Source organism: Taurulus bubalis (genome assembly GCF_910589615.1).
Source record: "Taurulus bubalis genome assembly, chromosome: 11".
NCBI classification, from domain to species: Eukaryota; Metazoa; Chordata; class Actinopteri; order Perciformes; family Cottidae; genus Taurulus; species Taurulus bubalis.
The window spans coordinates 25,156,300-25,169,509 of NC_136599.1; the positions used below are offsets into that span (position 1 = coordinate 25,156,300).

Here is a 13,210-nt window from a genome sequence, read left to right on the forward strand (position 1 = left end):
GTTAACCTACTTCTTATTTTTATTTTTTTTGCCAATATGGAGACTGTTTAAATATGTACAGGAATCTTCTTTTCCCTGATCCTAAATGCCAAAAAAATGTAACGTTGAAGCCAAATTCTTATCTATGCTGCTGTTTTTGATGTTGGAGTGGATGGCCAGAGGGAAGAATGGATTAAATGGACGGATGCCATGGATGGGGCGGACAGATGTGAGGGACACAATTGCATGGTGCCCAGGACAGCTCATGTATTCAAATGAGTGGGACAGCGTCGGAGGCGGGCAGCAGAGCTGGAGGCGTGGGCGGCTCAGCCCTGGGGTCCACAACAGCAGCAGCTCGGCAATAACACATCAGAGAGAGCTGCCGGCTCTCCAGATGTAATCCTTAATCAACAGTCAGGATTAGAAAGAGTTCCTTCTGAAAGCCAGGCTGCAGTGATGGAGAGAGGGAGGGCTGTTCTTAAGGAGATGAGGATAAGAATGAAACAAACTGGATCAGAAGAAAAAACAGAAAAGGGTTAGATGTAAGAGTTTAAAAAAGGTGAAGTGTAATAGAAAATGCAAATAAAAACTCCTGCATGAGGGATACAAATACATAATTGGTGTTTAGCAGCTGCTCAGCAGCCGATGACGTTGCACAAGGAGCCTTTTACTCGGACATACAGGCCTCAGTTTGTGGCTCTTTATATTCAAACTTCAAGGGGAAATTAGATCCTCATTTACCAGGTTGAAGATCCACAGATAGCTTAATTATTATACAGCACATGTGGGTGACAGAGTACACACTTTACTGTTGTGGACGGTGTGTTTTGTGGAGCAGCTAACGGACCTACAACATTCACCGCTGAGTATATCAGCCGCTTAGCTGCTGCCAGCTTGGTGAGTTTAATTGTGTTTTGCATGACGTTTCTTATACACCTGGTGGGCATCTGCACTAGTTTGTATGAAATCTAATTAAATGTAAATACTTGTGAGTAAAACAGTCACCCAACAGCAAGTAAATGTAAAAAAAACATTGGTGTAACTTGATTATGCGTAAGCTATTGTTCACATGGGTCTTGTTCTTATTGTCTTATTGTCTTGGGATGTGTTCATGACTTGGGTCTTCTTTCTTTTAATCATTTTATTTTAAGTTTTTACAAGTTACACATTTCCTCACATTACTAGACAACAAAAAACAACCAATAAATAAAATAAATTAAAAAAAAAACATAACAGCATAACAACCAACTATACGAACAATCAGACAAGGACAGAAAAACACGGACAGAAATTTAACATAAATCATCCTCCTCCATATTGAACCTATAGCAATTGTATTTATCTCATTCTTACCACCATTTTATTTTCAATTCATACAGGCCACTTGTCGAATGTCACCAAGGTCGCAAAGCCTCTTCGTATGGTTTCGGCATAGTCCTCACCAACAAAATTCATAAAAGGGTTCCAGATGGAAAAACACCTGTTCATGTCTCCTTGGAGAACATGTGTGAGTCTTTCCAATGGTGTGAGTTGTAGGACATTGTGAAGCCAACTAGAGACATATGGTGTGGTGCTGTCTAGCCAATGCTGCATGATGGATAATCGAGCGCCGTACCATAGACGACTGAGGATTCTCTTATGTCTGTTTAATACAGGCGAGGCAGCGTGTAGGCCTAGGATACATAGAAGAGGATTGAGCTCAATTTGACATTTTATTATGGAAGATATTTGGTTCCCAATTTCAACTTGGGTCTTCTTCTTGACTTGGGTCTTGTTCTTGACCTGGGACTCCTTTTGTCTTTGGACTAGAACTTGATTGGGTCTTTTTCTTGACTCTGTACTGTTTTTTTACTTGGGTTTTGTTCCTGACTTTGGACTTCTAGTTGACTTGGGCTTTCTTATTGACTATAGGGTCTTCTTATTGACTTGGGTATTGGTCTTGACTTGGGCTTTCTTATTGACTTGGGTCTTGTCTTGGGACTCTTGGATCTTGTTCTTGACTCTGGACTGGTTTTTAAATGGGTCTTGTTCCTGACTTGGGCCTTGGTTTTGTGTCTTGTTCCTTATTTGTGTCTTCTTCTTGACTTGGGCCTTGGTTTTGTGTCTTGTTCCTTATTTGTGTCTTCTTCTTGACTTGGGCCTTGGTTTTGTGTCTTGTTCCTTATTTGTGTCTTCTTCTTGACTTGGGCCTTGGTTTTGTGTCTTGTTCCTTATTTGTGTCTTCTTCTTGACTTGGGACTTGCCTTTCTTAACTTACTTGTTGTTCTTGTCTCAGTACTTTAAAGCCAGACTTGATGTGACTTGCAACACAATGACTTTGTACAATCTCTGGCTCTGCCTCGCTTGACATTGTGTTTTTATTATTATTACAAATAATAACATTTTTTGTATTAATGTTCCACAAAATACGATTGGCATAATTTTGGTCAACAGTTCACACTGTCAGTCACATCCTGTGGGTGGAGATGTGAACATAAACCAAATGTCATGTAGGTACATCTTGAATAGAGTTGAGGAAATGCTCTGCACTATTGCAATCATTAATAGATTATAACTTTACCTAAAAATCTTTCTTTATGTAAATTGTATCTGTGAATAGAATGGTTTTACAAGAATCTGACCACTGAGATGATTTCCTGTAACATTACAGTTGTATCACACCACAAACTATTGATGGTTTCTACTGGTTTCTTCGCCCCTGTTCATCGCACCGCAACCGTTTTGCATAATGAACAAAACGTCACACATGATGTTACTTATATTTCCCAGAACACTCAGCATTATTCACTGGGGGTTATTCACACTTCAGTATGTGTACAGCAGGGAGCCACGGAAGTAACATTCAAAAGCAGAAGTATATTCCACATGAGAAGTAGTGCATTCAGACAAAAGTTTCTAAGAGTATATGTTGTACCAATAGAAAAAAACTACAACCACATTTCTGTTGAGGCCACACAACAATACAGCATTTATGGAGATGGATTAGCATACTGTAAAAGCCAGAGCACGCTATACAATACAGTCAATCTCATTTTAATTAACTGAGAGATACAAATGGCAGGGGAAGGCTATGTTGTCCAGTGACCGTTGACCAAGTGCTGTGCTTAATGGACTCTAATGGCTTTAGAGACATGGTAGAACAACTAGAATCAATAAAACAGCATTACGGCTGCACAGGTTTTCACACACAGGAAAATAAAAAATGCACAAAAAAGGACTGAAAAATAACAATCACATTTATTTGTAAATTGACTGATTCTTCCTATCGATTGTGGCACCACCATCAAAAACTAGCTTATATATTTACACAATATGGACATATTGACTTTAACGGTACAGTACCACAAAAGTGTAGGTTTTTCAGCTCACTGTGTTTTTAATCGCTTCCACCCGGCTTACACAAGCTGTTACAGCTGTGAACGGAAAGGTAATACTTGCAAAATATGTGCATTCTGAAAATGAAAAGAGGAACATGTTTTTTTTCTTCTGGGTTTTCACTTAGGAGGGGAGTGGTGGCTCTGTGTCAGAAATAGCCATGCAGTGACAGTAATGTCAGTGTGAGTTCTACCTTGTGTACTGTGACTGGGCACCTGTTACAAAAGTCTGTGTTTTTAAGCATGATCATGTTTCAGTTCTCCAACAAACAACTATGAGTTGCTGAACAGGATGCTAATGTGTGCTTATACATGCATATTCATATTTGCCTTTAAATGTTTTATTCAGATGGTGAGAGTCTAAAGAGAGACTCTCATTTTCATCATTGATTGGATTGATCATGATTTAGTGATTTCATGGAAATGGTATTTGTGCTGTTAAAAAAAATTCCCAATAACCAAGAGAATATGATGCTGGCATTAAAACACTGGTTCCATTTGGAATGTCCAAAGTAGCACATTGAGATTTATGTGAGCAGGAATTGGACATACCATTTATTGCAAACACTATATGGTACGAGATGTCAACTGTTCCATCTCATGAAATCACTATTTGAATATCCTGAAACTAAACAGAATATTAATGTCCATGCAAATGACATAAAGTGAATGTTGGATTTGTCAGGTGGACACAACACACACTCCACATGTTGCTGTGCGTCTGCTGGACGCAACACTATGAGTCAATGTAGTATCAGCTCACTGTGATCTTGGTCTTCCTCTCCCGATGGATGTCTGTGAGGAAGAAAAAGGAATTGTTAAAAAAACATTTGGCAAGAGTTGGTTGTGTGGATTAAAATACTGTGCATTTGCAATATAACACATTATCATTATAATTGTGTTTAATTTCCATGAATGTGTAATAATAATAATACATGTTATTTGTATGATTCATTCCATTTAGGCCATATAGGTCATGAATGTCAGATTTTACTCATAATTGAGCCGACGCTTAGTATCGATCTACGTGATTTGATGATAAGGAAAGCTTGACCAATCAGATTCTGAGTCGGGGAGTTGGGGAAAGACACACGAGGACTTGAAATGTGAACCAATGCCTACGGTCTGTTTCCGAGTCTCTGTCGGTTTCCGTCTCCACAGATGCCCTCTTCCTCTTGCGGCCGTGGTTGCTTTCTTGTCCTGACGCGCTCCCCTCCTCGCCCGGCTCATCAGAGCTGCTTCCTGGCCCGGCTGCTGGTGACGGCGTCTGTGACGAGGCAGAGGAAGCACAAGGGCTTACAAAAGAAAGGAAGCTCCGTTTCAAGGGGAAAAAAGAGCTAGAGCCAGCAAATATGTTCACATGGACATTTGACACATGACAAAACGGTCTCAACTGTGTCTGCTTTGGTGGCTTGAATGACCTCACCTTGCCGTTTGAGGATAAGGATTCTTGGAGAGCAGAATTCATGTTCTCCAGCACCACAACTATGAGATACATGAAACCAGACTATTATTATTCCACTGTGAAAATTAAGCACACGCATGAACACACACGGCCGTATGAATCTTAACTCCTCACCTGGACGTAATGATATCGTGAGGATGGGCACCTTCTTCATGTTGCTTTGGTCGGTCTTTCCATTCCGCTCCTCTCTCTGCTCCTGCTCTTTGATTACCTGTCGTGACCAGACCATCATACCATGAAGCATGTGTATCTCCTCTTTAGTATTTCTTTTGATTCGATTGCCAAGACAAATTACCTTGTGGTTATGGTCACTGGTAGACTCTTCCTCTTCTAGTTTTACTGGTGGGCTAGAAGTCCAGGAGCACGAGGGAGGAACGACAGGAGAAGGTGATGATACCGTTCCAGGTGAAGATAGATTTGCCTTCCCATCCATGTCAGGGCTCATGTGTACTCTCTCTCCACCATGTAAGGACAAGGGCGAATCATCTCTGGATTTGGACTTTCCTCGATCCGATAGGTCCAGAGGCCCGTCGTTCACCTCTCTTAGCCCTTCTGCAGAGACCCTTTCAGTTTTGGTAGGCGGGATTCCCTTTTTCTCTTGGGGCTTAGTTTGAGGCTCGACATGCTCTGGCAGACTTCTCAACCTGAACACCACAGTTGGTTCTTTGGCAGGGGGCTGAACGGCGCTCTGCTTGTGCCAGGGAGACCCCAAAACCTGCCTTATCGGGCTGGCATGTTGGCTAGTTGGGATCAGGTTGGGAAAGCGTGGCAGGTTTTGCTTGGGAGGCGGTTGCACTAGGCTGGTCCCGGGAGCAGCTGCGGTAACCCAGCCTGAGGATTCAGATACGGGCCAGGGGAAAGTAACAGGGCTGCTCTTGATTGGCTGAGGACGGCAGGGGACCGGAGCATGGAGCACATGTCCCCTGGGGTTCACATCTCCACCGGTCGAGGAAGAAGAGGTCTTAAGAAGGAGAGCTTGAGGAGCTATGGTGCATCGCTGGTCCGGTCCTTCAACACTCTGGACTCTAAGTTTTGAGAAACAGAGGCCAGGCAGATATGTAGAGGTTAAACTGTCTGTGCAATAAGGCAGTAATGCATTAGTTAGCAATAGTAATATGATTACATTTTCCACAACACAATTTAAATCTTTAATATCGGCTTTTGAAGTTGACTGATTGTTCTTTTCTGGCTCCCAAAACAATTCTTTGTTTAAATTCCAGCACACCCAATCACTGATTTGTTCCATTCATTGATCCATATTTCCATTGTTCATATAGTGGCACAACATCTTTAGTTTTTTGCTATTTCCCATGTCTCTGTGTCCCACCTCCTCTCTCCGAGATGGGTGACACCTTGTTCCGTCCTCCAGGAGAGAGGCTTGTATGACTCCTGTGAGAGTGGAAAGGGGCAGAAGGAAAAAGGTATGACCATATTTGCAGGTATCCTTAATCACATACATTAAAGTAACAGTTTGACATTTTGGAAACAAAAACAAAAAAATGACTCTCTCAATAAGAGTTTGATACGCTAAATATGAAACTACAACCAGGAGAAAGATAGCTTAGCTTAGCATAAAGACTAGAAACAAGCCCTATTTGTTTTTACACTTCTTGAGGATTAAACAAAAAGGAGAAACACCGTGTTATTGAGAGATAGGTGGATGTTTTTGCCGGCTAGCTGTTTCCATCGGTTTCAACTTTTGACTGTATGCTAAGCTAGGCTAAATATGAGAGTGGTCCTCTGAGGTAACTCAGAATTTAGAAACTTACAAAGTAGCTTCTGTTCATCCCTCTCAATTGTCTCTGTTCAATTTCTGTGATGGAACACAAACAAGAACGTCATGTAAGAATGAGCAAGTGATAATCGGACACACATATCCTCCTCCCAGCTCTTCTTCATGTCATCCTCACCTTCAGCTCTTTGGTCTGCCTCATTTCTCGCTGCAACACTGCCATCTGCTGGCTGGCTACTGGCCCTGCTGGTGGCCTGAGTGACGAGGGCCAGAGGTCCAAAAGAGGGTGAAAGGTCATGGGAGCTGTTTGCCTTGACCTCTGTGGTTTTGCTGCTGCTGTTGGAGTGCTCACTGGGGCATTTGCTGCACACACAATGTTGCTCGATTGGTGTGTGAGAAATTGTCAACCACTTGGAGTTTTACAGGGAGATGTTTTGATGTATATAAGCTATGCAAGGTGGTTATAAAAACTCAGACCAAACTATTACATTTATACAACAAAAACTAAAGAAATAGTGGTCACATATTCGCTGCATTAACTACAATTATTGAGAAATGATAAATCACACATTTGAAAAAGAGTTGAAGTTGACTCACACGAATAAAAATGGTGTGAGAGCACAACGGACGTATCCATTCAATTCAACACAGCAGGTAGGTCTAAAGTGGCGGCCATTTTCAACATGATCTACAGGCGATCTTCTGCGTCCATGACCCAGAGAGGAAGTGCACTAGCGTTTTATTTAACCCCGCCTACCAACTGCTCATATCAGTTTGCTCACCTGAACGCCGTTTCCTTATGCCGACGGAAATAACTCTGGCTTAGTGCATTTTACAACTCTATGGATCTAATGATTTAAAAAAAAGGGCAAAACAACAAAGATCATCACATTTCCAGAAGCCTCTTTTCCAATGTAGGTTTCTGGGAAAACGTTTTTTTGGCTACATCCGTCAAAACTGACTCCTTGAAAAAAAACGTTGACTTGTCCGTTGTCCTCTCATTCTATTTCCATGCTTATTCGCCATACTCACTCGAGTGCTGCTCTGATACTCCTGAGCTCGTCTCTCAGTTGCTTGTTCTCCTTCTTCAGGTTGTTCATCTCTCCCGCTGCAACACAGAACATGAGACATGATCAGAGCACTTTAAATTGGATCTTTTGGGGGGATAGGAACAAAACACAAATGGGAGGTTGAAACAAAAGTCGTGCCAAATGCCAGAAGCAGCATAAGAGATAAGAAAGGAATGGGGAAAAGTGAGAGTGCCATTAGAGGCAAACGATGGATCAGCAATGGTTGAAAGGTTGATTTGAACAGAATACCTAGTAGAGTGATGTGCTGGATGCTCTGTATCTGAGAGGACTCAAATTCCTGCTGTCTCCTCTTGGCGACCTCCTGAGTCACTGTGCATCGGTCACACAGCCCCGCCCTCAGCCTACACAAGCACCAGGAAACACAGCACACCAGAAACTCATGTCATCTTAAAGCTCAGGTACGAAATGCAGCGCCCAGCGCACCTAAAGACACATTCTACAGTCCGATAGAGCCAGACTACCTAACCTTTCAAAGAGGAAGTGACATATTCTACAAATGAAATGTTGAATTTTGAAGCATTGCCGCAGCCTCATTGGAGGAGGCTAATGTTAGCACACGATTGCTGTGGTGTTGACATTACTGTGTTTGTGGCCTCTTCTGTACTTGTTCGACAACTTATGTTTATACATATACAGGATATATATATATATATATATATATATATATATATATATATTTGACCTAACTGTACCTAACTGTACCTGTTTTCCAGTGTCTTGATGTTCTCGGTGAGTATTCTCTGCTGTTCTTTCATCTGCTGGTTTTTGGAAAACAGGTCCTCCATTCGCTTTGTATCACTGTTACATGCACACAGAGAACACACACACACACACACACACACGCACACACACACACACACACACACACACACACACACACACACACACACACACACACACACACACAAATCATGCTTTTAGTTGCAATGTTGTTGCTGCATTTCAGCATCAGCTTCCACATTTACACTCCTCTTTTCATTCATAGAAGTAAAAGTATCAAGAACCCACGATTTAAAAAAAAGTGTGACCACGTTCAGAATTTTTCTTTTATGCCAAATTTTCGAAGAATTATTACGAAAAAGGAGTTTAAGTTCATGCTCAAAACCCTGTAGATGAGGGTGGATTTTAGAAAGAGACTTTTAGTGTGGGAGAAATCACACAATCTATTTATACAGAGACAGTCAGAGGCACCAACACAAAGAAGAAACTCCATAATAAATATAGTAACATATTTGGCAAAAAGATGCAACCAAAAACAAGAAGAACTGGAAGTGAAATCCATTTGTGTTACTGCCCTGAGGATAAAATGCAGGGAAGAGAAAAACTGGACTTTTCAAGTTCAGTAAAAAACAGCGCTCAACAGCAACTTGTTGGAACCAAATAGTATGTTCGACACTTTCAGACCAACCTGTGTTTTTTAACTGATGTTTTGATATATTTTTACTGTTTACTGAGACCTTGTGCGTGTAATGAATATATAAATGATCATTTTGTGGTATTCCTTAAAACATTATGTGGATGTGATGCCGGAATTAAAATTCACTCACAAATATAACGCATGTTTTTAATTTTGGGTTGCTTGTTTTGCTGTTTATTGTCACTACTTGGCAACCAAAAGCCATGATTTGGTGGCCAATTTCTCAAAATGGTTGACAATGACAACCTGGCAACCCAGGTTGACTGTCAAGGCCTGAAAACAGCTGCAACATAATCCAACCTCGGGGATCAAGGGCCCACATTAAGAGATAACTACGAATCAATGTAATGGGATCAAAACCACATTGAGAACAATGACGAGTGTTATAATTATCTCCAGTGATAAACAGACCCGGTCTAATCTCCTGAGCCGCATGAGGTTAGACCGGTTATGACACAATCTGTAGACTTGACCAACAATTTGTACATGTGGACGAGGACAATCCATCCTAATAAGTTAATGAATCGGGTTAAGTTTGGATGTCATTGAAATCTTTTGGAGAACACTCTCTGCACTCCAATGCAATGAGCTCTCACTCATGGGAAGAGAGGATCCAGGTTGAACAAAAAGACAGGCTGGCATTTAGTGGGAACATGTTTCACTCCCAGTTGTAACAGGAATCTCAAATAACACCACTCTTGTTTCTCTCTGTTCCAAGTGGAAACGAAAGAAAGATTGTGTGACTCAGCACCAGACTGAATGACTTGTTGCAACATGAGCTTCCATGAGCCGAACATGACCCGGACCGACCAGCTGGTCCACACAGCGCCCCGAGTGGTGGGACCTGCGCACACCCGAACCTGAAAGTCTTGTCAGTGTTGTCTAAACATGATCATGCAGAGACCTCGGCGAGGTGAACCGTTCACTCACCAGCCTTTCTTGTTGGACACCTCCTGGATTTTCCCCTGCCACCCTGAAAACCAAGAACACACCTGGTTATATTTTTCAGGAATTATATGAGATATTACAGCTGTCGCTCTCTTTTATTTCTGCTGTTTCCATGATTTCCACTTACCCTCCACTTCTCGGTCGTGGAGCTCCCGCAGTTTGATGAGCAGGCTGTTGAAGCATTCCATTGCAAGACTTTGAGTCTGACTGTACAACAAAAGAAAAGAGACAGAAAAGGTTTCTTCCATGTTCCATGTTGGACTTGTACTATTTATTCTCCATAAATTCTTTCAGACTCGCGGAAAGAAAACATCCAGAATACATATCTATGTGTTTATTTGACTACTTTCTTTATTTGAGCCTGTAGAAGTCTCTAAATTCTCAGAAGATAATGCCTAATTTGCATATTTAAACATAACAAAACATAATAATAAAAAGTATTGTCTTATTGTAAGTAATCAACTCGGAAAATGTCATGTAGATATTAGTTTATTTTACGAAACATATATTGAAAGTCCGATTTCTCCAAATGAGTTTTTTCTCAGACTCAAACCTTCTCTTCAGCAGCTCTCATGCACGGACCTTCCAGTTTCATTCCTCTCTATATTCTGCAGGGTTTCACAGAGGGGTTTGATCTTATATAATTCATAGACTGATTTATAGAAAACACTTTCAATGATTTTCGACAGTATTTTCTTTTTTATGGAGTGATACGAAGAGATGTCAAAATGTCCCTTCATGAAGACCTCTGACTCTAACATGAAATGTTGCTTCATCCAATGTTTGGAATTCTGTTTTGGATATGTATGCAAATGATCACATATTTGATAAGATCATGCCTCATATGCATAACATGATTATCTTCATGTAAGTGATCAACCAGGGAAGTCTCGTGCTGATATCTTTTCGTAATGTTTTTTTTTACCTTGCCACCTGTAGTTTTAATCTGAAACAGAAATGTACAAACTTTTCACACATCCTAAATCCAACACAGTATTCACACTTCAGACAGATCGTGGAATGAAAACACAATAAATCAGTCAGAGTTATCAAGAGCTTGGGCGTTGTAGCCCGAGGATCTGCGCGTTGTGGACGTTCGGCACCGCTTTCATGAGCCGTCCCCGCCGCACGAATGCCTTATATCAAGGAAGATTAAAAACTGGCTCGACTGGTCCTGTGAGGCCTGGCACTCAACCCTGCAGCCTGTGTTCCCAGGGCACGCACCACAGCTTCTCACCGCGTGCGAGATGCGTGCACGCACACGTGCAACAGCCGCGTGCCGCAAAGAGATCGCTCGTTGATTTGTCTGAAACCCCCAATGTGTGTCTTCTGCTCCTGCTCACACGTGATCACCCACAGAAGCACAAATTAACGTATTCTACGTATGGTTTGGATCAGTTGATCCGGCCCTCCCGACATGTCAGGATGCGTCAGGCCGTTCAGATCAGCAGAGCAAGAAAAGACCTGCCTGCCTTCCTGTGGCTGCTCTGCGGTCTCATCATTATTCACACACTCACACGCACGCACAAATTGTTACTGTTTAACAGTTTGTTTTCGCTGTGTATACTTTGTATTACAAGCGTAGCCAGTGTGACGGCGGCAACAACACGTTTGTCTATACTGGGACCAAACCCCCGCAGCTGGGTGATTGCACTAGCTGAATGCAAGCTAGCTGCAAACTGGGGTTTAGCTACTTCTCCCGCGCTGTGTGTGAGTGTGTGTGTATGTGTGTGTGTGTGTGTGTGGGTGGGTGGGTGGGGTGGAGCGGGACGTTTTCCCACGCTGGATTATATCTAATAAACAAACTATCAAAATGTACGTGAACCATGTATGAGATTATCGACGAGCCCTCGGGGCGGCGCCACTTCTTCGTCCTCTCGTGTTGGACTGAGGACAGGCGGGCCGCTACAGAGACTCACTGTCGCCTCCAGAGGTACAATTGGTTATTACAAGACGGGTCGGGGCTAGCTGGTTAGCGTGCTCGGTCCCGTACACACTCTAATAAAAAACCCAAACTTGAGCCGCTCGTAGCGCTTTTAGCGTTCAGTTGTCGTGCAACAACACCGACCGATGCTGCTCCGAACGCAAAAGGCAGCAGCCGGGCTCTACAAACAAAACGACTCTCTCATTGGGCGGAGAGTGACGCTTGTCACTTGTCGCTCGTTCAATTTTTTTAAACTGCGACAACCACCGATAAATGTGTGTGGAGATAACAATAAATGAGGACAGACACTTGTATGAGCCCCACCCTACACACACTCACACACACACACACACACACACACACACACACACACACACACACACACACACACACACACACACACACACAAGCAGTTGTATATCTATTCATATAGACTTCGGTAATTTTTGTTTAACCTTGTTTAAAACTCCCACAATGAGCATGGAAGGCCTGATGAGGTCAGGGTCATTTCCTGAACGCAGCCCCTGTCCTTGACCTCCCTCCCAGGCACACATACCTGCGTCTCCCCGACCTACCTGTCAGCCGCCCAGACTCAACCGACCCTCGAGGCAACAACATAGCTGAATCATTGGAAACTTACCTCGGACATACGGGGACTCCTCTCAGCTCGCTTGCGATCCAGAGATAGGTCGAGTGCAAGGAATGACAGAGAGAGAAGAGAAGGAGAGGATAATGAGGTGAGGGAGAACGCCTCACAACCTGCCCTTCTCTCATCTCTCCACCCCAGAAAACCGGTCGGAGCTGTCGTCCCCTAAAGGAACACAAACACCGAGGCCCGGGCAAGTTCTCCCTTGATTTTCCTGTTCCTGCTGAAATCCCGCGTAACCGGCCAAACCGGCTCCATAAAGCCCTGGGGATAGAAGGACAAAGCCGATTGGGAAACACAAACATGTGATGCACAAGCTGGCAGTCGTTGAATTCACAAGTTAGCGAGGAAGAGGTTTTCAGTTTTTTGTATTATTATTATTATTATTATTATTATTATTTGTTCATAAATACACTTAAAATACTGGCATGAGTCATGATACTTGGATCACATATGTATTCATGAGAAAGTTCTGTTTTAAGTTTAGTTCAGTTTGGTGCTAAATCTCAGTGGGAATATCTTGGAAAGAAAAAGGCTAAATAACATGAAATATAATAACCCTTTGACCGTGGAATTTGAATAACTATGTCCCGAACATTAACGCTCCCAATTAACAACTAAGCTGGTTGTTGTC

The 13,210-nt window shown here is 42.4% G+C and overlaps 1 protein-coding gene across 1 annotated transcript; it reads right to left on the bottom strand.

The window, feature by feature from the left end:
* Positions 1–2,917: 2,917 nt before the first annotated feature.
* rbbp8l (retinoblastoma binding protein 8-like) lies at positions 2,918–12,607 on the bottom strand. The gene is made up of 14 exons (XM_079226602.1): positions 12,571–12,607; positions 10,134–10,213; positions 9,989–10,031; positions 8,344–8,439; positions 7,870–7,982; positions 7,583–7,658; positions 6,729–6,913; positions 6,588–6,631; positions 6,146–6,207; positions 5,114–5,843; positions 4,933–5,029; positions 4,780–4,838; positions 4,476–4,620; positions 2,918–4,148 (listed from the first exon to the last, which is right to left on the bottom strand). Exons 2-14 carry the CDS (start codon positions 10,192–10,194, stop codon positions 4,108–4,110), a joined length of 1,752 nt encoding a protein of 583 aa, XP_079082728.1. The 5' UTR covers positions 10,195–10,213; positions 12,571–12,607; the 3' UTR covers positions 2,918–4,107.
* Positions 12,608–13,210: the final 603 nt, after the last annotated feature.

Coding starts and splice junctions, on each gene's coding strand:
- rbbp8l (XM_079226602.1), bottom strand. CDS start 10,194: ATGGAATGCTTCAACAGCCTGCTCATCAAACTGCGGGAGCTCCACGAC. Junction 8,440..9,988: donor GTGTCCAACAAGAAAGGCTG/GTGAGTGAACGG, acceptor TGCATGTAACAG/TGATACAAAGCGAATGGAGG. Junction 6,914..7,582: donor AGTATCAGAGCAGCACTCGA/GTGAGTATGGCG, acceptor TTGTGTGTGCAG/CAAATGCCCCAGTGAGCACT.